The sequence below is a fragment of the Dendrobates tinctorius genome, unplaced genomic scaffold, assembly GCF_039654945.1.
Source record: "Dendrobates tinctorius isolate UK_male_01 unplaced genomic scaffold, ASM3965494v1 ptg000059l, whole genome shotgun sequence".
Lineage (NCBI taxonomy): Eukaryota > Metazoa > Chordata > Amphibia > Anura > Dendrobatidae > Dendrobates > Dendrobates tinctorius.
The window spans coordinates 11,118,573-11,145,224 of NW_027361727.1; the positions used below are offsets into that span (position 1 = coordinate 11,118,573).

The 26,652-nt window shown below is 44.3% G+C and overlaps 1 protein-coding gene across 5 annotated transcripts in view; it reads left to right on the top strand.

Annotated features, from left to right (window-relative positions):
* The window catches only part of SBF2 (SET binding factor 2), a 312,854-nt gene that overhangs the window by 93,144 nt on the left and 193,058 nt on the right, over window positions 1-26,652 (top strand). For all 5 annotated transcript variants that reach the window (XM_073578404.1, XM_073578400.1, XM_073578401.1 and 2 more), the window contains exons 3-5: window positions 13,915-14,052; window positions 25,927-26,049; window positions 26,262-26,372. In XM_073578404.1, the coding sequence (XP_073434505.1) occupies window positions 13,915-14,052; window positions 25,927-26,049; window positions 26,262-26,372 (372 nt within the window). The remainder of the gene's footprint in view (window positions 1-13,914; window positions 14,053-25,926; window positions 26,050-26,261; window positions 26,373-26,652) is intronic.

Genomic DNA, 26,652 nt, shown 5'->3' on the forward strand with positions numbered 1-26,652 from the left:
TCATCCCATTTGGCAGTACAAGTTGATGTTTAGCTATTACCTTCCAGACCAAATACAGCGGGGAAAAAAAGTATTTAGTCAGCCACCTGTTGTGCAAGTTCTCCCACTTAAAAAGATGAGAGGCCTGTAATTGACATCATAGGTAGACCACGACTATGAGTCATAATGAGAAAACAAATCGGGAATATCATCTTGTCTGATTTGGCAAGATTTATTTTTCAAATTATGGTGGAAAATAAGTATTTGGTCATTAACAAAAGTTCATGTCAGTATTTTGTTATACATCCTTTGTTGGCAGTGACAGAGGTCAGACATTTTCTGTGGGTCTTCAAAAGTTTGGCACACACTGTTGTTGGTATGTTGGCCCATTCCTCCATGCATCTCTCCTCTAGAGCAGTGATGTTTTGGGCCTGTCGCTGGGCAAAACACAGACTTTCAAATTCCTCAAAAGGTTTTCTATGGGGTTGAGATCTGGAGACTGGCTAGGCCACTCCAGGACTTTCATATGCTTCTTACGAAGCCACTCCTTCGTTGCCCTGGCAATGTGTTTGGGATCATTTTGATGCTGAAAGACCCATCCACATTTCATCTTCAATGCCCTTGCTGATGGAAGGAGGTTTGCACTCACAATCTCACGATACATGGCCCCATTCATTCTTTCATGTACACGGATCAGTCGTCCTGGTCCCTTTGCAGAGAAATAGCCCCAAAGCATGATATTGCCACCCCCATGCTTCACAGTAGGTATGGTGTTCTTTGGATGCAACTCGGCATTCTGTCTACTCCACGACTAGTTTTGTTTCTGCCAAACCGTTCTACTTTGGTTTCATCAGACCATATGACATTCTCCCAATACTCTTCTGGATAATCCAAATGCCCTCTAGCAAACTTCAGATGGGCCCGGACATGTACTGGCTTAAGCAGGGGGACACGTACCAGGCTGAGCAGGGGACACGTACCAGGGAACCAGTACCAGGCTCTCACGCATGAAAACGATGAAGAAATACATCAGGATAAGACTTTGCCAACAAACAGCAACCTTGTACGCCTTCAGAGTCCTCCTGGATGGAGAAAGAAAAATGTTGTGAAGAAGAAACGGAGAGTGGTGGTTATGGGGGATTCCCTGTTGAGAGGAACAGAGGCCGCTATCTGCAGACCAGATATAACTTCAAGAGAAATGTGCTGTCTTCCAGGTGCAAAAATTAAAGATGTGTCTGACAGTATATCAGGACTCTTCAGACCTACAGATGACTACTCATTCCTGCTACTACATGTGGGGACAAATGACACTGCAAGAAATGACCTGGAAACCATCTGCAGAGACTTTGAAGACTTAGGCAAGAAAGTGAAAGAACTGGGAGCGCAGGTGGTCTTCTCTTCCATCCTCCCAGTTGATGGCCATGGAACAAGGAGGTGGAATAAGATTCTGCAGGTGAACAACTGGCTACGTCGATGGTGCCGTCAGCAACGATTTGGATTTATGGATCACGGAGTGAATTACTTTTACTATGGACTACTTGCTAGAGATGGGGTGCACCTTACGAAGACTGGAAAACATGTATTTGGAAGTCGCCTTGCTACACTTGTAAGGAGAGCTTTAAACTAGAACAACATGGGAAGGGAAGCAAAAGACCAGAAAAAGCCAGACACCTGACAAATGCTATTGAGAACTCTGCTATTAGAAGTGGAAAGGAAGAACAAAGACAAAAGAATCTAATTAATAAAAAAATTGGAGAAAGATAAATCAATCACAAACTAAAATGTTTCTATACTAATGCACAAAGCATGGGCAACAAACAAGGAGAATTGGAACTACTAACACAGGAAAAGAAATATGTCATTGGAATCACTGAAACTTGGTGGGACGATACACATGATTGGAATACAAGACTAGAAGGATGCAAATTATTTGCAAGAAACAGACTTGATAAACGAGGAGGAGGTGTCGCATTGTATGTTAGCAACGCGTATATCTGCATAGAGATTGAAGCTTCAGAGACTGGGAGTTCTGTGGAAACTGTTTGGGTAAGAATACAAGGACAGAACAATGGAAAGGACACCATTGTAGGCATTTACTACAGGCCGCCTGTGCAAGCTGAAGATATGGATGAACTCTTTATGCATCAAATGGCCAAGTTCTCCAAAAAATATGACACAGTTGTCATGGGAGATTTCAACTATCCAGACATTTGTTGGGAATCTCTCTCAGGCAAAACTAATAGGTCAAGGAAATTCTTATCCTCTCTTGCTGACAACTTTATCTTCCAAAAGGTAGGGGAGAAAACAAGGGCAACTGCTACCTTGGATCTAATCCTTATAAACAGGGAGGAAATGGTTGAGGAGGTAAAAGTGGCTGGGACCCTAGGAGGTAGCGACCATGCTATTTTAGAATTTTGGATAACTAGAGGAGGAAGACCTGTGAAGACTCAGATGTCAAAGTTAGATTTCAGAAAGGCAGATTTTAAGGGATTAAGAAAGAGAATTGGAGGGATCCAATGGCTGGATATCCTTAAAGACAAAAATGTCCAGGAAGGATGGGAAATCTTGAAAAATGAAATTCTCAAAGCACAGTTGTTAACAATTCTGAAAAGAGGGAAGAATAGGAAGCATTTAAGGAAGCCAGGATGGATGAACACAGAACTTAAGCACATGCTAAAAAGGAAGAAAAAAATGTTTATAAAATGGAAAGAGGGAGGCATATCTAAAGAAGAATATAATGCTGTCTGCAGAACCTGCAGGGCACAAATCAGATTAGCTAAAGCTGAAAATGAATTGAGGCTTGCAAGAGATGTCAAAAGCAATAATAAAGGATTTTGGGGATATGTCAAAAGTAAAAGAAAAGTCAAAGATGCTATAGGATTCTTACAGGATGAAAATGATGAAATGGTAAGACAGGATGTTGAGAAGGCCGAACTTTTAAATTCCTATTTTGCATCTGTTTTCTCTCAGAAAGGAAATGTAACATCAACTGTTCTTCACTGTCCTATTAAGGGAATAGAAGAATCCAGGATTTCTATAAACAGAAAGATAGTGAGGAAACACTTAGCTAACCTAAATGAATTCAAGTCTCCAGGTCCAGATGAATTACACCCCAGAGTACTGAAGGAGATAGCAGAAGAAATTTTTGAACCCCTCTCCATAATCTTTGAAAATTCTTGGAGAACAGGAGAAGTCCCAGAAGACTGGAGAAGAGCAAATGTTGTTCCTATCTTCAAAAAGGGGAAGAAGGTGGACCCAGGCAACTATAGGCCGGTAAGTCTGACTTCTATACCAGGAAAGATCTTTGAACAAATTATTAAACAACATGTATGTCAGTACCTGGATAAGAATGAAGTGATTAAACAGAGTCAGCATGGGTTTGTAACTAATAAGTCATGTCAGACTAACTTAATTTCCTTCTATGACGGAATCACTGATTGGGTGGATCAAGGAAATGCTGTAGATATAGTATATCTTGACTTCAGCAAAGCATTTGACAAAGTATCTCATACAATCCTTATTGAAAAAATGACTAAGTATGGAATGGACAAGGCAACTGTTAGGTGGATTCATAACTGGCTTAGTGATCGGACCCAAAGAGTGGTCGTAAATGGCTGCACATCCAGTTGGAAGAATGTCTCAAGTGGGGTACCACAGGGCTCTGTCCTAGGCCCTGTATTGTTCAACATCTTTATCAACGATTTAGATGAAGGAATTGAGGGTAAACTGATTAAATTTGCTGATGACACAAAGCTAGAAGGGATAGCTAAAACTAGAGAAGAGAGAGAGAGGATTCAAAAAGATATAAATAAACTGGAGAAGTGGGCAGAAACTAACAGAATGGTTTTTAACAGGGAAAAATGCAAAGTACTACATCTGGGCAATAAAAATGAAAAAAGCATATACAGAATGGGAGGAATAGGGCTAAGCAACAGCACATGTGAAAAAGACTTGGGTATACTAATAGATCACAAACTGAATATGAGTCAACAGTGTGATGCAGCAGCAAAAAAGGCAAATGCAATTCTAGGATGTATTAACAGAAGCATACAGTCTAGATCACGTGAAGTCATTATTTCCCTCTACTCCTCTTTGGTCAGACCTCATCTGGAATATTGTGTCCAGTTTTGGGCACCACATTTTAAAAAAGACCTCAACAGACTGGAGCAAGTTCAGAAAAGAGCGACCAGAATGGTGACTGGTCTGCAAACCCTGTCTTATGAGGAAAGGTTGCAGGATTTGGGAATGTTTAGTTTGCAAAAGAGAAGACTGAGAGGAGACTTAATAGCTGTCTACAAATATCTAAAGGGCTGTTACTTTGTAGAAGGATCGACTTTATTCTCATTTGCACAAGGAAAGACTAGAAGCAATGGGATGAAACTGAATGGGAGGAGACACAGATTAGATATTAGAAAAAACTTTTTGACAGTTAGTGATCAATGAGTGGAACAAGCTGCCACGAGAAGTGGTGAGTTCTCCTTCAATGGAAGTCTTCAAACAGAGGCTGGACAGACATCTGACTTGGATGGTTTAGCGAATCCTGCTTTGAGCAGGGGGTTGGACCAGATGGCCCAGGAGGTCCCTTCCAACTCTACGATTCTATGGAAGTCTTCAAACGTCTGGCACTGCATCATCGGAGTCCCTGGCGGTGTACTGTGTTACTGATGGTAGCCTTTGTTACGGTGGTCCCAGTTCTATGCAGGTCATTCACTAGGTCCCCCCCGTGTGGTTCTGGGATTTTTGCTCACCGTTCTTGTGATCATTTTGACCCCACGGGGTGAGATCTTGCGTGGTGCCCCAGACTGAGGGAGATTATCAGTGGTCTTGTATGGCTTCCATTTTCTTATTATTGCTCCCACAGTTGATTTCTTCACACCAAGCTACTTGCCTATTGCAGATTCAAGCTTCCCAGCCTGGTGCAGGGCCACAATTCTGTTTCTGGTGTCCTTCGACAGCTCTTTGGTCTTCACCATAGTGGAGTTTGGAGTGTGACTGTTTGAGGTTGTGGACAGGTGTCTTTTATACTGATAACAAGTTCAAGCAGCTGCCATTACTACAGGTAATGAGTGGAGGACAGAGGAGCCTCTTAAAGAAGTTGTTACAGGTCTGTGAGAGCCAGAAATCTTGCATGTTTTTAGGTGACCAAATACTTATTTTCCACCATAATTTGCTAAATAAATCTTTCAAAATCAGACAAGGGGATTTTCTGGATTTTTCTCATTTTGACTCCCATAGTTGTGGTCTACCTATGATGTCAATTACAGGCCTCTCTTCTCTTTATAAGTGGGAGAACTTGCACAATTGGTGGCTGACTAAATACTTTTTTTCCCCCACTGTATCAGCTTTCTGAGTGTTTGCAGGGGGAGGATCTGCGGTCGAGGTTTACTTAGGACATTGTACTGGTTTCTGACATATGACAAGGTGTCCTGTTTGTTTTGCCATTTTCTGCTCCTGTCTCTGTTGTGTTCGGTTTCGTCTTGTTCTGGCGTGATGGCGGCGCTGGCGGCTGAGGTTGTGGCTGGTTTCATCGGGCCTCATAACCTTATATCATAATTTACTGAAGATTGTGGACTGAGGCAGAAGCGGCCGGAGAAGTGTGGATCACACGAGAGAGAATATGTGTCCACATAAGAGGACACAGGAAATTTATGGATATTAACATTCCATTTACAAAACAAAAACATTTTTTTTCCAAATCGGATATATAAAAATAAATTTTTTTCTGCACTAAGAGCAGCTGATATCTTTTATTACTGTACAGTAACATATGGATGAATATATCAGCACCCGTGTCATAAAGTAGCGATTACAGGATACCTCGAGGTTTCTTCTCATCTGGTAATTCATTTAAAGAGAACCTTTCTCCAGGTTTTTGTCTCCCCATCTGAGAGCAGCATAAAGTAGAGACAGAGGCTCTGATTCCTACGATGTGTCACTTACTGGGATGCTTCCTGTGTATTTGATAAAATCAATGAACTTATCAGGAGATTATCACACAAGGACTAGTAATCCTGCTGCCAGTTAGAGCGACGCCATGCCTCCACCACTGATTGGCAGCAGATAAAACTGGAATTTCATGAAATCTGCAGCAAGCAGACCAATAAGTGATACATCATAGAATCATAGAATCGTAGAGTTGGAAGGGACCTCCTGGGCCATCTGGTCCAACCCCCTGCTCAAAGCAGGATTCGCTAAATCATCCCAGTCAGATGTCTGTCCAGCCTCTGTTTGAAGACTTCCATTGAAGGAGAACTCACCACATCTCATGGCAGCTTATTCCACTCATTGATCACTCTGTCAAAAAGTTTTTTCTAATATCTAATCTGTGTCTCCTCCCATTCAGTTTCATCCCATTGCTCCTAGTCTTTCCTTGTGCAAATGAGAATAAAGTTGATCCTTCAACAATGTGACAGCCCTTTAGATATTTGTAGACAGCTATTAAGTCTCCTCTCAGTCTTCTCTTTTGCAAACTAAACATTCCCAAATCCTGCAACCTTTCCTCATAAGACAGGGTTTGCAGACCGGTCACCATTCTGGTCGCTCTTTTCTGAACTTGCTCCAGTTTGTTGATGTCTTTTTTTAAATGTGGTGCCCAAAACTGGACACAATATTCCAGATGAGGTCTGACCAAAGAGGAGTAGAGGGAAATAATGACTTTACGTGATCTAGACTGTATGCTTCTGTTAATACATCCTAGAATTGCATTTGCCTTTTTTGATGCTGCATCACACTGTTGACTCATATTCAGTCTGTGATCTATTAGTATACCCAAATCTTTTTCATATGTGCTGTTGCTTAGCCCTATTCCTCCCATTCCATATATGCTTTTTTCATTTTTATTGCCCAGATGTAGTACTTTGCATTTTTCCCTGTTAAAAACCATTCTGTTAGTTTCTGCCCACTACTCCAGTTTATTTACAGTATATCGTTTTGAATCCTCTCTCTTCTCTAGTATTAGCTATCCCTCCTAGCTTTGTGTCATCAGCAAATTTAATCCGTTTACCCTCAATTCCTTCATCTAAATCGTTGATAAAGATGTTGAACAATACAGGGCCCAGGACAGAGCCCTGTGGTACCCCACTTGAGACATTCTTCCAACTGGATGTGCAGCCATTTATGACCACTCTTTGGGTCCGATCACTAAGCCAGTTATGAATCCACCTAACAGTTGCCTTGTCCATTCCATACTTAGTCATTTTTTCAATAAGGATTGTATGAGATACTTTGTCAAATACTTTGCTGAAGTCAAGATATAATATATCTACAGCATTTCCTTGATCCACCCAATCAGTGATTCCGTCATAGAAGGAAATTAAATTAGTCTGACATGACTTATTAGTTACAAACCCATGCTGACTCTGTTAAATCACTTCATTCTTATCCAGGTACTGACATACATGTTGTTTAATAATTTGTTCAAAGATCTTTCCTGGTATAGAAGTCAGACTCACCGGCCTATATTTGCTTGGGTCCACCTTCTTCCCCTTTTTGAAGATAGGAACAACATTTGCTCTTCTCCAGTCTTCTGGGACTTCTCCTGTTCTCCAAGAATTTTCAAAGATTATGGAGAGGGGTTCAAAAATTTCTTCTGCTATCTCCTTCAGTACTCTGAGATGTAATTCATCTGGACCTGGAGACTTGAATTCATTTAGGTTAGCTAATTGTTTCCTCACTATCTTTCTGGTTATAGATATCCTGGATTCTTCTATTCCCTTAATTCCATCGCTGGAATCAGAGTCTCTGCCCCTATATTATGCTGCTGCCAGATTAAATACCAAAAACCTGCTGGCCGATTCCCTTTAAGTAGCAGGACAAGGAGGATGGGGACGGGGCATATTATGATATGCTCATAATATAGTCAGTCCTTAGTTTTGCATAGATCTGTGGTCAGTTTCTAGTTGGATTTCTTCTCTAAGGCCGGGATCACATATGCGAGAAACACGACCAAGCCTTGCATCTTAATACCGGGCACTGCCACCGGCACTCGGGAGCGGAGTGTGCGGCTCCATGTATTGCTGTGCAGCCGCATGCTCTGATCTGAGTGCCGGGTATTAACATGCGAGACTCGGCCGTGTTTCTCGCATGTGTGATCCCGGCTTAAAGGGGTTTTCTGGTTTCGTAAAAAAACCTCTCTTCCCCGACTGATAATGGTTTTTCAAAAAATAAACTGTCCTTTACTCACCCTCCCCTGGTCCAGCACTGAGTTTCTGACACTGCTACTGATGTCTGTTAGCTATGTTCACATGTTGAGTTTTGGGTCTTTTTCCGCAGGCAAACTCTGCTCTCTTGGTAGTAAAGAAGCTGCGTACAAAAGGCTTTTCTGTGTTTAGTGCCCCCTCCCCAAACAACTTCCTTTAGTTGTTGCACCAAAAACGTAGTAAAACCTGATACCTGGGTTTTCTGCAGCTTTTTTGCACTTACCCATTGCTTTCTATGGTAAAAAACGCAGAAAGAAGTGACCTGCTGCAGTTTGCAAAAACGTAGAAGCTTTCCAACTCAGTCAGGAAAAAAAAAAAGCAATGTGTGTGCATGAGAACTCTGAAATGTCATAGCTTTTCTTGGTACCATAAAACTCAGCTTACAATTTGCATTAAAAAAAAATCCGTAAAAAAAACGCAATGTGTGAACATAGCCTTATGGCCTGCAGAACTGACGTCACATCGATAGAACCACAACCAATAACTGTGCTCGATCCAAGTAGATGGCATGAGCCGCTGATCTCACTGATTGGCTGCAGTGCTGTCGACTTGACGGCGCTGCAGACAATAACACACAGCAGGAGGAGCAGAGGCTCGGCACTGGACCCGGGGAGGGTGAGGAAAGAACTGTGGGATCTTAAAAATGATGACATTTCTTTTCTTGACATCACCCGCCTCCTCTTCTCTTTCTGAATTGTTAGAGTAACTGTAATTTTATTTATATATATATTTTATTTCTATATTTTATATATACATTTTTGATTATTACTTCATAAATCAATAACACACATGGACATGAGCAATATTGTAATATCTGCTACTTTCTCCTCCTGATCTGATCTTTTTAGCTCATGCTTAAAATGTGTATTCAGTAAAGACTTATATTCCGATTACTAAGATTAGAGATCACAGTTGGTGCTTTTAGAATGCTATGGAGGAGGGAAGATCTAAAGGCGGACACAGACACTCTGCTGCAAGTTCTGAGAAAAGTTACAGTTCTCCATAGAACATTATAAGCACTAAGCTAATATCTCAGTTATGGGAAAATTTGTATTTACTGAAGTCAGATTTTATCCATTAATTGAGGCTTTTGAGAATGAAAGATCAGTCCGGGAGGAGAAAGAAGCAATCCCTCGATTAGATATATTACACAGTTTCTTATTTTCATGTGTAGCATTCATTTAAGAAGAGACCATTAAAAGGACCTGAGATCCCTTGTCCTCCGCTCTCCTCCTTGCTTGCAGTGAAGTTTTCCCTCCTTGCAGGCAGCAGTGGAATCTGCTAATTTCCTGTCCTGCTTTGTGTCTGTTCGGGGTGTCTGTTCGGGGTCCTGGCATTCTGTGTAAACCTGTGGGGCAGCGCTGTGGGCTGTCACTGCTCCGCGCCATCCATCCTCCGCTGCGTCCTCTATTACTACTGAGAACCTCCATTTCTGTGTCTGATTCTCCACCATAAATCCACGGGTAATGATGACACCTGGAAAACATTGGATTAGCGAGATATGTTCTGCCGGGATTATCATTCCTTCATGAAACGTGCATTTTCTCGCTAATCCTGATGGATTCTTACTTGATTGTCTGAGAAAATTGTAAGAATTTGCCTCGTAAACGTTCCCATGATCTGTGCAAAAAAAGGAAATGGGTGACAAGGAAGGACCTTCCAGCCTCGAATACCAGCTCTGGGGTATAATACAGAACGTAACTAAGGATCATTGCAAGTAATGTATGTACACAGTGAATGCACCAGCAGAATAGTGAGCGCAGCTCTGGGGTTTAATGCAGGATGTAACTCAGGATCAGTAATGTATGTACACAGTGACTGCACCAGCAGAATAGTGAGTGCAGCTCTGGAGTATAATTCAGGATGTAACTCAGGATCAGTAATGTAATGTACGCGTATGTACACAGTGACTGCACCAGCAGAATAGTGAGTGCAGCTCTGGGGTATAATACAGGATGTAACTCAGGATCAGTAATGTAATGTATGTACACAGTGACTGCACCAGCAGAATAGTGAGTGCAGCTCTGGGGTATAATACAGGATGTAACTCAGGATCAGTAATGTAATGTATGTACACAGTGACTGCACCAGCAGAATAGTGAGTGCAGCTCTGGGGTATAATACAGGATGTAACTCAGGATCAGTAATGTAATGTATGTACACAGTGACTACACCAGCAGAATAGTGAGTGCAGCTCTGGAGTATAATACAGGAGGTAACTCAGGATCAGTAATGTAATGTATCTACACAGTGACTGCACCAGCAGAATAGTGAGTGCAGCTCTGGAGTATAATATAGGAGGTAACTCAGGATCAGTGATGTAATGTATGTACACAGTGACTGCACCAGCAGAATAGTGAGCGCAGCTCTTCAGTTTAATACTGGATGTAACTGATAATGTCACGTATGTACATAGTGACTCAGCTGAGTATTCTACATACTTTCTGGGTCTGGGCTCTTAGCTATATTCCCTGTGACTTTTAGCTGAAGGGTTTTCTAGGACACCTTGGCGAGGTCCCGTACTCTCCTCCTGGACGGTGTAAGTAATATTTTGGCACTTAGCGCCTCATTTTTCTCATTTCTTCATGGAATGTGTTGGCCATGATGTTCCTCTGAATGATTCTCGTATGGATCATAAAAACTTTTTGGGCAGCTGTGAACTCCATCAGTAAGACGAAGCCTCGGGGAATTAGGAAATGAACAGTTGTTGGAAGGTCCTACAAGCGTGAGATAAACACGTTCTCTGTAACCCTTTCCATGGTGTGAGATCCTGGACACTACAGTCTGCTCTGCAGCGGAGCGGTTTGGCTCTGGCCACGGCGGTGCAGATTTCTGCTCTGGATCCACTTTAGAACATTTCTGGTGTGCGGGAGACGGGAGAGGAGCAAGTGCAAGCTCCATAAAGATGGGGAAGAGTCCCAGAAAGGGAAAGCTCTTCCAGATTCGTTGGTTCCATTAGATTGTAACAGATCATTGACCGAGGGTTGTGGGAATCCATTATCTAAGAGACGACCGGAATCCAACGAGCAGAAATTCCTGAGTGTAAAACGATTATTCTGTCCCCACATCTACAAAGGATTTATCAAGACGAGCGGCGCAGATACAATTGTGTCATTTCCCTTTCCACATCTTGTAGCATTTTCTGGGATTGATAAGATTAAATCTAAAAATAATCAGATTCCCCCGCAAGTAGATGTCGGTTCTTTCTCAATTGTATGTGTAGACGTAAAAGCCGAGTAGCAAGGAGATAAGAGCTCTGAGCCCAGCAGCACAGAGTATTTCAGGATAGAACAGTGCAGTGGAGGACTAACGGGCTAAAGTATTAGATAGTGGAAGGAGCATGGTCTCTAGCAGCACAGAGTATTTCAGGAGAGGACCGTTCTGCCTTGTTGGAGCTCAGAGATTGGAAGTTGTGTAAGAGGAGCAGTGTCCACAGCAGCGCAGAGTATTTCAGGAGAGGACCGTGCTGTCCTTGTTAGAGCTTGTAGAATGGAAGTTGTAAGGGTAAGGGCCGAAACATGTGTTGGGGAGGGCGGCTGTCCAGACCAGGTGCAGTGTAGCTTGTAAGTTATACCTTATACTTACCATACTCTTGATGTCTAACGCTGTTTTCAGAAATTTTCCTGGTCCATGACATAAACTATACATATACTGACACCTATTGGTGCTATTGGGTATTATTCCCATTAGTCATGTGGTATATCTGTGCAGTGACACATTTGGTGTTCACTATTTTTGCACTAATATTGCACTTTAACACCTATATATTTTTGCACTTTATATATGTTTTCTTATTTGTACAATTATGATGTACACCTATAGGGAATTGATATACAATTTTCACTAATTTGTATGCGCCTTACTTATGAATATATATTATTTTGTTTTTACATTTTTTTCACTGTACATATTTGAGATACATATATTTGTTAGCACCATTTACTGCAATAATATGTCGTTATGAAGTGGATAGTACTGCCCTCTTATGTATATTTTTATATTCTAAAACACTGATGCTTTGCCACTTTTAAAATACCTCAAGTACCTTTATTTATAAAATAATAAAGTATATATATTTTTACATCCAGGACTTATGGTCAATGTGTTCTTGTGTTGTGCTTTGTTGGAGCTTGTAGAATGGAAGTTGTATAAGAGGAGCGGGATCCACAGCAGCGCAGAGTATTTCAGGAGAGGACTGTGCTGTCCTTGTGGGAGCTCAGAGAATGGAAGTTGTATAAGAGGAGCGGGATCCACAGCAGCGCAGAGTATTTCAGGAGATGACTGTGCTGTCCTTGTTGGAGCTTGTAGAATGGAAGTTGTATAAGAGGAGCAGGATCCACAGCAGCGCAGAGTATTTCAGGAGAGGACTGTGCTGTCCTTGTGGGAGCTCAGAGAATGGAAGTTGTATAAGAGGAGCAGGATCCACAGCAGCACAGAGTATTTCAGGAGATGACTGTGCTGTCCTTGTTGGAGCTTGTAGAATGGAAGTTGTATAAGAGGAGCAGGATCCACAGCAGCGCAGAGTATTTCAGGAGAGGACTGTGCTGTCCTTGTGGGAGCTCAGAGAATGGAAGTTGTATAAGAGGAGCAGGATCCACAGCAGCGCAGAGTATTTCAGGAGATGACCGTGCTGTCCTTGTTGGAGCTTGTAGCATGGAAGTTGTATAAGAGGAGCAGGATCCACAGCAGTGCAGAGTATTTTAGGAGAGGACCGTGCTGTCCTTGTTGGAGCTTGTAGAATGGAAGTTGTATAAGAGGAGCAGGATCCACAGCAGCACAGAGTATTTCAGGAGACTAACGTTGTGATCCTAGGCCCTTTTCAGATATGTCCTGCATTCCCATTTCCCTAATTTCTTTCCTTCAGATACAGTATATAACTCTTGGGGAGGGGTAACTGCTCCCTGAATTGATTCCACATTCTATCAGAGCCCTTATAACATTCCTTGTGATGTCTAACCTTGCCGGACTGAAAACACTGCACGCAGGTTATAGACATTGGGCCGGTGCAGTAGTATAGTAAAAAGCCCCAAATATGGTGATTCCAGCCTTCGATAGGTGGTGGTGGTGCAAAGTCCACAGCAGCACAGAGTATTTTCTCCCATGTGGAGGGATGGGGCTTCTCGCTAGTAAATGGCAGTGATGGGCTGAATGCTCTTTCGGTGTCCTAGTAATCTATAGACAGGTGCTGAAAGTCATCATGTCTTGTGGGAAAGCCACCCATGAGCTGTGTTATCTAGCAGACCAGTTGTGGGGTCAGGGGCGTCCTCTCGGGTGGCATATGTGCTGTCAGGTGCCGGTCACTGACACATTGCGCTCTGTTGATCACCCCATGGCATTCTGCAGCTCATGTTCATCAGTCTTAGGCTGTGTGCACACGGTGCGGTTTCTCCGCAGCGGTTTTGCCCCTGCGGAAACGCAGCAGTTCCGCTGACCAAGTACAGTACAATGAAACCCTATGGGGTTTCAAAAACGGTGCGTTTTTTTCCGCTCGGTTTTGCTGCGGTTTACAAACCGCAGCATGTCAATTGTTTGTGCGGTTTCCGCAGCGGTTTCATACCTCTACCATAGTAGAGGTGTGAAACCGCAGGGCAAAACCGCAGACCAAACCGCAGGAAAACCGCAGGTCACTTTACCTGCGGTTTTACCTGCGTTTCCGCGCGGAAAAAAAATGCAGCGGATTCCGCAACGTGTGCACATAGCCTAACGGATTATTCTCTTTTTTTTTTTTTTTTTGCAGTTTTGTCAGCCGGGAGGATGGCAGCTTTCACGAGAGCGGAAGCAACCCACGTTCTTCGTGGTAGTGTTAACGGATATCGACTCGGACCGCCATTACTGCGCATGTCTGACGTTTTACGAGGCGGAGATCAACCTGCAGGTGAGAGAATGCGTCACGGCTGCACCAATGCAAATCTGATTTAAAGGGATCATCCGTAGTGATAAAGGCGAATTCTGCGACATTGCGATGTGCAGTGGTGGAAATTTCTTTAAAAAAAATTAAAAGTAAAATGAATGCATTGCAAATTGCAGTCGAAATCGTTAATGTATTTTAATTACACTTCAGTGTTTCAGTCTTCCATCATTTTCCATGATCTTTTCTTTCCGTCGGTGATTGTGAACAATTTTATTTCCATCCAATGACTCAGGGTTTGTTACAGTGTTTCAGTGCAGCTGTTTATCACAGATGATTGCCAACACTGATACATTGTAACAAACGTATCGTCTGTGATAACTATTGGGCTCGGCTAGTACCGGATACACAGCTGTAGACACTAATGACTGCCCGTTCGGTGCTGCGGGCAGATGGCAGTGACTGAGCTGTCCTGACTGAGTGCAGCCATTCATTACACAAGCCTGGTGTTGCACCCGGACCTTGCAATCATCATCGGTTCTGACACCGGAGAGTATTTTTACACTTGTTTAAAATTAAATCTGGAATAAGACGCTGTTTTTCTTGCGATGACTTCTTCTCCTCCCGCGTTCACGGTCAGACCCTCTGCGGGATCATCTGTCTTATCAGGATTCTTGCAGATAATGCCCGTGTCACGGTGGAGTCAGCGTTTCTTGCTCTTTCTCTCGATATCTCATGGTTTGGCCTCATATTTCTTGTTACTAATGTCCCCTGCTAATCCCTTATTAAGCAGTCGCAGGCTCTTGTAAACACTATGAAATCAATCCTCCCCCGCACCATTATTGACTGATATGAAGGATTTGGCACAGCGCGCGAGATCACGAGGGTGAAATTCCATTAATCGTCCAGCTCTAAATTAAATCATGGCTCCACTTCCGACCATAGCTGTACAGTTTACATCCAGATACAATCTAAGCTGGAGTCACTTCACTTGTTGCAATCTTAAGTTACATAGTGTTTTTAGTCAAATCACCGAGGGCTGAAGGGGGGCAGCCTCTGTGTCCCCCATAAGAGGTGGCAGCCAGGGTTTCCTCATCAAAGGTGTCAGCCAAGGTGTCCACATTAGGGCTTGGCCGCTGGCTCGTTCTTAGGAGTGGAAGCATGGGTGTCCACACTTAGGGGTGGCAGGCGGGGTTGTTAGCACTTAGGGGTGGCAGCCGGTGGTTGTTAGCACTTAGGGGTGGCAGCCCGTGGTTGCTGTCACTTAGGGGTGGCAGCCCATGGTTGCTGTCACTTAGGGGAGGCGGCCCGTGGTTGCTCTCATTTAGGGATGTCTGCCCGTAGCTGCTCTCACTTAGGGGCGGCGGCCCGTAGCCGCTCTCACTTAGAGGCAGCGGCCTGTGGTCGCTCTCACTTATGGGCATGCGGCCTGTGGTCGCACTCACTTATTGGCGGGGGCCGTGGTCGCTCTCACTTAAAGGCAGCGGACCGTGGCCACTCTCACATAGGGGCGGTGACCCGTGATCGCTGTCTCTTAGGGTCGGCATCCCGTGGTCGCTGTCACTTAGGGTCGGCATCCCGTGGTCGCTGTCACTTAGGGTCGGCATCCCGTGGTCGCTGTCACTTAGGGTCGGCGTCCCGTGTTCGCTGTCACTTAGGGGCGGCGTCCCGTGGTCGCTGTCACTTAGGGACGGCGTCCCGTGGTCGCTGTCACTTAGGGGCGGCGTCCCGTGTTCGCTGTCACTTAGGAGCGGCGGCGTGTGGTCGCTCTCACTTAGGGGCGACAGCCCGTGGTCGCTGTCACTTAGGGGCGGCAGCTTTGGGGTCACCCTCTCTTTGGGGGGTGGCAGCCCTGGGGTGCTCTATCGGTAAGAGGGCCGGGGCAGAGCATTATATACAGCTCTGGAAAAAATTAAGAGACCACTGCAAAATTTTCAGTTTGTCTGATTTTTCTCTTTATATTTTTGAGTAAAATGTAAATTTCTCTTTTATTCTATAAACTACTGACAACATGTCTCCGAATTTTCAAGCACTAAATTTTGTATTTTTTTTCAGAAAATAAGAAATGGTCAAAATAACAAAAAAATGCAGATTGCTTGCAGAGCTCAAATAATGCTAAGAAAACACATTCATAATCATTTAGAAACAACAATACTAATGTTTTACCTCAGGAAGAGTTCAGGAATCAATATTTTGTGGAGTAATCATGATTGTTAATCACAGCTTTCCTGCGTCTTGGCTGCTTTCCACCAGTCTCTCACACTGCTTTTGGGTGACCTTATGCCACTCCTGGTACACAAATGTAAGCAATTCTTCTTTGTTTGATGGCTTGTGATTATCCATCTTCCTCTTGATTACATTCCAGAGGTTTTCACTGGGGTTCAGGTCTGGAGATTGGGCTGCCCATGACAGGGATTTGATGTGGTGGTCCTTCATCCACACATTGATTGACCTAGCTGTGTGGCATGGCGCATTGGCCTGCTGGAAAAACCAGTCCTCAGAGTTGGGGAACATTGCCTGAGCAGAAGGAACCAATTGTTTTTCCAGGATAACCTTGTATGCGGCTTGATTCATACGTCCTTCACAAAGATTAACCTGCCCAATTCCAGCCTTGCTGAAGCATCCCCAGATCATCACCGATCCTCCACCAAATTTCACAATGGGTGCAAGACACTGTGGCTTATACGCCTCTCCAGGTCTCCTCCTAACCATTAGACTACCAGGTGTTGGGCAAAGCTGAAAATTAGACTCATCAGAGAAGATTACCTTACTCCAGTCCTCTATAGTCCCAATCCTTATGGTCTTTGGCAAACTTCAGCCTGGCTCTCCTTTGCTTCTCATTGATGAAAGGCTTTTTTCTAGCTTTACATGACTTGAGCCCTGCCTCTAGGAGCCTGTTAAGAACTGTTATTGATGTGCACTTCACCCCAGCTGCCATTTGCCATTCCTTTTGTAGGTCACTTGATGTCATCCTACGGTTGCTGAGTGACATTTGAATAAGATGACGGTCATCCCGGACAGTGGAGTCGTTTTCGCCCTCTGCCGGTCTGTAGCTTTGTTGTCCCCAATGTTTGCTGCATGACCTTGTTGTAATGGACAGCCGTTTTAGAAATTTTGGAGGCAACATGACGCTCACTGTATCCCTCTGCTAGTAGAGCCAGAATTGAGCCCTTGTTTTCCTCACTCAAGACTTCTTTTCAACTCCTTTGGCATGATTAAAAGTTATTTTTTTCATTTCCGTTACTTTTGGGATATTACTAGCACTTGTTTTACCATCCAGCTTGTCCTGTTGCAGGAGGATTGTGAGCACCACAGTAGGGTTTTTTATACTTTCCTTCGTTAAATAAGATTTGGTTCAGGTGATCACCTAATCAGAAGCACATTAAGTAGAATGAGGTGTCCTCTGGTTGGAATTCAACTGACACTGGAATGGAATGGTTGTCAGACATGGAGAGAAGCGGATTTTTATAAAACTGTGCAGTGGTCTCTTAATTTTTGCCAGAGCTGTAGATGTAACTGCGTGGACGTTGTATCGAGCTTCCCATTGTAGGATGATCAGTGCATGCCATCTAAGTTAAACCTTCCCCCCGCCGCCGGTCTGGAGGGTCCCACATGCGCCTCTGCTGGTTTTGTTTATGAAGCATTTCTAACCATCTAATCTGATTTTTGTGACCCCAGGTCCCAGCAGACCCCAGGTCTCCGAGTTTACAGAACTCTACAGCTGTGACTGATTCCCGGGCGCTCCTTCAGCGCGATTAATCTTGCAATAACTCACATTAGTGAAATCTTCTGCATTTAATCTCATTTGAAGTCTGAGATATTTCTCTTTCACACACTTACCAGCAGAATGTGGAGATACGGCGCAGATGATGCAATCTGATCTCCCCGCTGGCGGATGCTTGTGATGGTCTTCATATCGGCAGCCCCTGCTGCGAGGACCGAGCCTCCGCTGTTTACGGCATGAAACTTTGGAATCATTGACTTCGCCGTCTTATACTCCAGTCACATTCAAAGCTGCATTTATAATTCTACTAGTTTCGTGTTAAAACCGCACAGCATTATTCCTGTGGACCAAGTGTTACATATTCAAGTACTGCATGGTTGTTTAAACTTTTTCCGGCTCGGATAATTTTTCATTTTTGTGATTTGTATTTTTCTTCCAAGAGTCGTAACGTTTTAGTTTTTTTCGCCATTGCCATGTTAGGGCTTGAATTTTGCAGGACAAGTTGTACTGTTGAATGATATCCATAATTTTTCCAGACCGTGTACCGAAAAGTAGAGAAAAAAAAAATTTCAAGTGCAGCGAAACGGTGGGAAAAAAAATGCAAAATTGTTAGAAATGAATAAAATAAAAATGTAATAAAATTGCTCCTGTATCTCCTATAGACTGTAAGGCTAAAATCACACCTACAGTTTTTTGTGCCAAAGCCAGGCGTGGATCCAGCAGGAAGGAGAGAAGTACATGTCCAGCCTTTTTATATGATGCCATCCGTCTGCTCCCTGATAGAAGCCTCCTGCCGGCAGAGGTGTGGAGAAGCAGGCACTTTTGGCTTATCACCCCAATGAGGTCACTGACAATATATCAGCCGCCATTTTTAAGCAACAGGACCTAGAATTGACCAAATGATAATCTTGGCCGGAGCCGCTCGTAGATCTGTGTCCGTTTATACATGCAATACCCCAGTGTTTGCTTTACAGCATTCCTGCGCGAGATTCAGCCCAATCATCCTTATGTCATCCATGGAGCTGGCCGGCGCGTCTCCGAAAAATTAAACAATGAGATTTCCGGAGCGCGACCTTCTGTTTATTGGGCTCTTACCGCTGATCAATCTTCAAGATTGACGTTCCTGGGATAAGACTACAGGGGCCAATACAACAGGCAGCTAAAACTCGTAGAGGACAACGAACCCCAAATTATAGGCAATGTGGCAATATTTTTCAGTTTTTGTCAAAGTTTTTGTATTTTTCTTCACATTCTACCCATTTATCATGTTAAAAATAAATCATTTAACCAATGTATTTTTTAGGATAGGAATTAGGCAATTTCTCTCTGTCTTTCAGAATGTTAAAAAATGCAGATTCTGACCTCATTAAGGAGATAAAACGCAATTTTCTTTGAGCCTAATTCCGCCATCATAAGCTGAATTTATTCCATTTTTTTTCCGAAATAGGAGTAAGTAGCTGAAACGCTCTTCTAGATGCAGAAACTTTCATTTTTGCTGAATTGGAATGTTGAGGGATACAAGCTTTCCTACATTTCTTAATGCAAAAATCTGATTATTATGACATTTTGCATCTATTCCTGCCCCCTGCTCGGTGTCTGTTTTGCCTTTTCGCTGACTGTCCCCCCCCCCCCCCCGGTCGGTTGCCCCATTGCCGTTCCTGTCCTCCATGTTATTTGCATTGATGACTTGCACGACCCCCTTTGCGCTCCTGACTCGCGTCGATCTCCTGGCACGGCCCTCCTGAGGAGTAGTGAGGTGACGGATGACATGTTGTGTAGCGGTTCCTCTTCATGCTTGGTATCTGTTTCTGGTTATTTTAATGACGTGTTTTGGCTTTGTGTTGGTTTGATTGTCCGAGCATCGCTGAGAGATGAGTCAGGAGCTCCAGGGTCACAACCATCACCTCTTGTACTTTCCCTAATCCCTCAGTACGTGACTTGTGATTGAGCTGCTGCGCTCGCCCCGTCCTGCCGTGCTCTGCGCCCCCTCGTCAGATGCCTCCACCACCTGATGGAGACGCACCAGGAACACTTGCTGGGAACTTGTGCAATTCTCCACAAAATAAATAAATCCATTACATTTTTTTCAATATTGGAGAAATTCTTGGCTTCTGATTTTTTTTTATTTATTTTTTACTTCAGTCTATCCAAGTAAAATGCAGATCCTGTGAATTGTTCGGAGGGACTAAAAGTCCAAAATAACCTTCTACCAGAGCAGTAAAAAATACCAGCTGCTGAGCCCTAATATAAACGGGCCAGTGTTCCGAGATGAAGAGCGCAATGTGCCACCGTGGTGCTCGGCCCCTCCGTGCAAAGTACTGGCAAAATTAGAACATGTTTGAGCTGGCACATTTTTTAAGAACTTGCTCTTCCTGTATAAGTCATGGAGAAATGTGTGAACTAGAGCCATCTACCTTTCACACCTCTCCCTTTTTCCCCCGTACCTCCTCTCTTGCTTCTTTATCTTTTTCCCCTTCCTTTTCTTCTTCCTTTCCTCCTTACTTTTTATCCTTCAGTCTCTCAATCCATTTCTTTGCTTTATATGCTGTTCCATTCTTCCAAATCTTCATCCCTCCCTTCTCTTCTCTCCTCTTATCATTTCCTTATTCCTTCTTGTCCTCCAGCTTCTCCATCCATCTTCCTTGCTTCCCCTTCCCTTCTACAGATTGCTACCTTGTTCATTGTCTTCTTGTCTCCTTATGCTACTTTTTTATCTTTCTCCTTCCATTTCCTTCATGCTCTCCTTGTTGCTTTCCCTCTCTTTTCTTCCATCATTTATTTCCCTTTTCAGTCACTTCTCATCTTATTGGTCCCTAATCCTGTCTTCCCCTGTCCTTTCCTTTGTACTATACTGTTTCCTCTTCCTTTTCTCCCTATTTCAGTTACTACCGTACTTGTCATCTCTTCTCCCACCCTCTTCTCTTCTCCCACCCTCTTCTCTTCTCCCACCCTCTTCTCTTCTCCCACCCTCTTCTCTTCTCCCACCCTCTTCTCTTCTCCCACCCTCTTCTCTTCTCCCACCCTCTTCTCTTCTCCCATCCTTTCCTCTTCCTTTCCTTTGTACTCCGTTTGCGTCATCTTTTCCTCTTCTTCCTTACTTTCCTTCCTTGTTCAGTCACTTCTCGTCTCTTTGGACCTCGTTTCCATCGTCCTTCCTCCCTTCCTTGTACAGTCACTTCTCATCTTATTGGTCCCTAATCATGTCTTCCTCCCTCTTTGTTCCCCATTCCTGTCTTCCTCTGTCCTTTCCTTTGTACTATACTGTTTCCTCTTCCTTTTTCCCTATTTCAGTTGCTACTTGTCTTCTTTTCTCCCACCCTCTTCTCTTCTCCCACCCTCTTCTCTTCTCTTCTCCCAGCCTCTTCTCTTCTCCCACCCTCTTCTCTTCTCTTCTCCCACCCTCTTCTTTTCTGCCACCCTCTTCTCCCACTCTCTTCTTTTCTCCCACCCTCTTCTTTTCTCCCACCTTCTTCTTTTCTCCCACCTTCTTCTTTTCTCCCACCTTCTTCTTTTCTCCCACCTTCTTCTTTTCTCCCACCTTCTTCTTTTCTCCCACCTTCTTCTTTTCTCCCACCTTCTTCTTTTCTCCCACCTTCTTCTTTTCTCCCACCTTCTTCTTTTCTCCCACCTTCTTCTTTTCTCCCACCTTCTTCTTTTCTCCCACCTTCTTCTTCTCTCCCACCTTCTTCTTCTCTCCCACCTTCTTCTTCTCTCCCACCTTCTTCTTCTCTCCCACCTTCTTCTTCTCTCCCACCTTCTTCTTCTTCTATCCCACCTTCTTCTTCTCTTCTCCCACCCTCTTCTTCTCTTCTCCCACCCTCTTCTCTTCTCCCACTCTTTTCTGCCACCCTCTTCTCTTCTCCCACCCTCTTCTCTTCTCTTCTCCCACCCTCTTCTCTTCTCTTCTCCCACCCTCTTCTCTTCTCTTCTCCTACCCTCTTCTCTTCTCTTCTCCCACCCTCTTCTCTTCTCTTCTCCCACCCTCTTCTCTTCTTTTCTGCCACCCTCTTCTTTTCTGCCACCCTCTTCTCTTCTCCCACCCTCTTCTCTTCTCCCACCCTCTTCTCTTCTCCCACCCTCTTCTCTTCTCCCACCCTCTTCTCTTCTCCCACCCTCTTCTCTTCTGCCACCCTCTTCTCCCACTCTCTTCTTTTCTCCCACCCTCTTCTTTTCTCCCACCCTCTTCTTTTCTCCCACCCTCTTCTTTTCTCCCACCTTCTTCTTTTCTCCCACCTTCTTCTTTTCTCCCACCTTCTTCTTTTCTCCCACCTTCTTCTTTTCTCCCACCTTCTTCTTTTCTCCCACCTTCTTCTTTTCTCCCACCTTCTTCTTTTCTCCCACCTTCTTCTTTTCTCCCACCTTCTTCTTTTCTCCCACCTTCCTCTTTTCTCCCAACCTCTTCTCTTCTCCCAACCTCTTCTCTTCTCCCAACCTCTTCTCTTCTCCCAACCTCTTCTCTTCTCCCAACCTCTTCTCTTCTCCCACTCTCTTCTCTTCTCCCACTCTCTTCATTTCTGCCACCCTCTTCTCTTCTCCCACCCTCTTCTCTTCTCCCACCCTCTTCTCTTCTCCCAACCTCTTCTCTTCTCCCACCTTCTTCTCTTCTCCCACCTTCTTCTCTTCTCCCACCTTCTTCTTTTCTCCCACCTTCTTCTTTTCTCCCACCTTCTTCTTTTCTCCCACCTTCTTCTTTTCTCCCACCTTCTTCTTTTCTCCCACCTTCTTCTTTTCTCCCACCTTCTTCTTTTCTCCCACCTTCTTCTTTTCTCCCACCTTCTTCTTTTCTCCCACCTTCTTCTTCTCTCCCACCTTCTTCTCTCCCACCTTCTTCTCTCCCACCTTCTTCTTCTTCTCTCCCACCTTCTTCTTCTTTTCTCCCACCTTCTTCTTCTCTTCTCCCACCTTCTTCTTCTCTTCTCCCACCTTCTTCTTCTCTTCTCCCACCTTCTTCTTCTCTTCTCCCACCTTCTTCTTCTCTTCTCCCACCTTCTTCTTCTCTTCTCCCACCTTCTTCTTCTCTTCTCCCACCTTCTTCTTCTCTTCTCCCACCTTCTTCTTCTCTTCTCCCACCTTCTTCTTCTCTTCTCCCACCTTCTTCTTCTCTTCTCCCACCTTCTTCTTCTCTTCTCCCACCTTCTTCTTCTCTTCTCCCACCTTCTTCTTCTCTTCTCCCACCTTCTTCTTCTCTTCTCCCACCTTCTTCTTCTCTTCTCCCACCTTCTTCTTCTCTTCTCCCACCTTCTTCTTCTCTTCTCCCACCTTCTTCTTCTCTTCTCCCACCTTCTTCTTCTCTTCTCCCACATTCTTCTTCTCTTCTCCCACATTCTTCTTCTCTTCTCCCACATTCTTCTTCTCTTCTCCCACATTCTTCTTCTCTTCTCCCACCTTCTTCTCTCACCCTCTTCTTCTCTTCTCTCACCCTCTTCTTCTCTTCTCCCACCTTCTTCTTCTCTTCTCCCACCTTCTTCTTCTCTTCTCCCACCCTCTTCTCTTTTCCCACCCTCTTCTCTTTTCCCACCCTCTTCTCTTCTCCCACCCTCTTCTCTTCTCCCACCCTCTTCTCTTCTCCCACCCTCTTCTCCCACCCTTTCCTTTGTACTCCATTTTCTTCACCTTTTCCTCTTCCTTAATTTCTTTCCTTGTTCAGTCACTTCTCGCCTCTTTGGACCTCGTTCCCGTCATCCTGCCTCCCTTGCTCCTTCCTTTCTGTCTACAGTCCTTCTTGCTTCCTCTACCTTCTTTCTCCCATCATTTCCTTTATTGTTCAGACACGTCTTGTCTTCTCTTCTCCTTCCTTTCCTTTTTAATATTCTAGTTTCTCCCCCTTCTTCTCTTCTTCCATCTTTTGCTTCACTTTCCTGTATTCTCTTCCTTCCTCCATTCCTCATTCTCTCTCCATCTTTTTAGCTATCGTATTTGGCACGATCCACTTGGGCTTAAGATTTGGTTTACATAAATGTTTGTTTTTTCTTATATGGACCACAACGCCCAAACTGATCTCCTGTCCAAAAGTTATGCACTCACGTATCCCTTTGAGTCTGTTAGATCTGGTCAGGATAAGAATGAAGGATTTAGTTTCTGACCCAGATATATGTAAAACTGATTCCTTTATTAGCAAAAAGTTACAACATGTGAGAAAAAGTAAAACAAATGCACACCAATAATCCAGGGTGTGAGGGGAGGACCTGGGGGGGGGGGGTCCCATCACGAGGTGCGTTTCGAGCGCTACCTACTCTCTTAAACTTGGTCTTAAGGCTCATTCACTCTTGCAGATCATCTTACATCAGCACACGTTCCTCATCATTGACCCTTGTAAACATGAATGGGAGCAGCTTAATACAATTTTGGAAAGCCTGCAGCACGCAGCTCTACGCTGTAAACAGGTGACCGCTGCTCTCTCTGCCCGCCTGTGAAGATGGAACGATCGGGATAAACAGCCGTTAGTTTGTATCTTGCGCTCTGGCAAGGTCTAATCTGTAGGGATAAAAGAAGAATGAAAACATTGTGTGATCCAGAACAGACACGAGAAATGAAACATCTGCAATAAGCAGGAGGGTAGAACAGGACCGCGGGCACAGTGCTGCAGGGACAGTCACAGGATCGCCTTTCCTTCTCCGGACAGTCATTCTTCCAGACATCCAAAACAGTCTGAAAAAATAACTTTACCCCAGTCCTCTGAAGTCCAATCCCCCTACCTCCTGCAGAAAGTTAGTATGTAAGGAGTACAAGGATGAGACCAAGGATGACTAGAAGAATGGCTTTCTGGAGAAGAAAAGGTGAGCGCTCCCATAAGCCCACTCTTATTGGGGCACCTCATCCATGGAGTGGACTCACTCACAATTTAGCCTAAGAACACAGCCATAAATACATAATGAGATCTAATATTTTCCAGCTTCTCCCATCATCGGGAGTGATTAGATGATAAGCAATGCTTTTTTCCAGCATAATGGAAACCGTGTCACAACGGAAAAGTGAAATCAAGTGGCTCAGTGGTCAAAGCATTGACATTTTAAGATCATGACCGAAAACTCTTGTGTACACGGTGGATTACTCTAAGACACTTGCTGTCCCAGGGATTCCGTCGCTCCAGGATGAGGATCTCATTACTCGGTGGACATATTTGCATTGATTTTTTTTGTCGCCCCTCATTATAGCTTCAAATCCCCAGAAAGAAACATTCCTGGACTGTTATTTGTCTCCCAATAAATGTCCATACAGATTTTTCACGGCGCATCAGATAAATGCGCTATGTAGGAGGTCGTCACCCAGCTTTCCACGGATACCGATTTCCATATACATTGGTAGTCGGCCATCTTTTCTGGCATGCCATATGCATTCTCCTTTCTGCCGCCCATTCTTTGGTCTGTATCGGTCTTTCGTCTCACTGAATTCTGAATCGGGAGGCTCAGGATGACCATGAAAGCTAATCCAATGCTTCACTGCATGAACTTGGGGTAGGGAACGCTGCATCGATGGACTTCTCACACGTTCTTGTCCCTTTGATTACGATGGATTTTAGCATCTTGCTGGCGTCACGTTCCGGATCGTTAGCGGCGGCTCCTGATTGGAATGTATCACGGAGTGTAACCCCTGTCATGTGTCCTCTTCACAAGTCTTTTGTTTGCTAGCAACCCCACCGCAACATTGTTCCAGAGCGTCGAGGAGCACGCCATTTACCGCAGGAAGGATTACACTCGCTGACTTCTGCTTTGATAAATTGGTCTGTTTTCTCGCTGCACAGATTTTTATACGAGGCCAGGTGTCGCCTTATATAACGGAGCTGAGCTGGAATGTTCCACAACTCGCCGACGATTCCAACTCGAGCGACTCTGACAAAACAATGAACAGGCGGAAAATAAATGTCATTGTCTCATTTGTTTTCCCATAGAAAACTACAGATTTAAAGGGCCGGTCCAGGCTCATGTTCTTAGGGCTGCTCACTCGGCACAATCCCTGCATGTGTTGCGGCTGTCGAACATCTGCGAGACATGTAGCTGCGGGGACTCGAACATAGTTTTCGAGCACACCTTCTCTGAGCTTGCTCGCTCATCACTAATGTGCATGCATCCCCCGCGATAGTTTATATACCCTCTTCTGCGTATACTCACAATGTTCTATTCTCTGATTGCAGATCTGATTGTTTTGTAAACTTATTGCTTCTTTTTCACACTCGTCAGGGAACAAAGCACGATCACAGCGATGGCGACGACGACGATTCTGGATTAATTCAACCAGCGCAAGTGTTTGCTCCGAAAAGTTTGGTGCTGGTGTCCAGATTAGACTATCCAGAAATCTTCAGGGTCAGTATAACAGAAAACTCCATTATTTATCTTCACGTCCAGCAGGAAGCAGAGTTTGCAGTCACTGTGATTTAACGTCCTTGGCAGAAGAGCTTGCACTCTAAGTGCAATGCTGCTTACCGATGACAACACCCTATAATACACAGTGCCCGCAGCCCCGACGGGGCGTCTTCTCTTCCTTGACGTTGCGTTTGTCGCTCTCTCTTTCGCAGGCCTGCCTCGGGCTGATCTATACCGTTTATGTGGACAGTCTGAATGTGTCGCTGGAGAACCTGGTCGCAAACCTCGTAACCTGTGTCATCCCAGGAGCCGGCGGATCGCAGGTAATGACGCTCCCTCGCAGGACTTCTGCTTTTAGTTTACTGTTGTAGTTATTTTATACTCTCATTTTTATTTCCTGTTCTATTGGAATTGAATCATACGGCCAGTCTGAAGATGCATTATAGAAAGTGCAGCACTCTGGGGGGACACGTCCGGGTACAGTGCGGACATCTCCCCTCTCGGGGTCACACCTGGGTCCTTCCCGTGCTCTACATGTAGACTCGATTCATGATTGGTGCTGATCCGATGTCTCCTCTACTTCACCACATATTATAGTACACC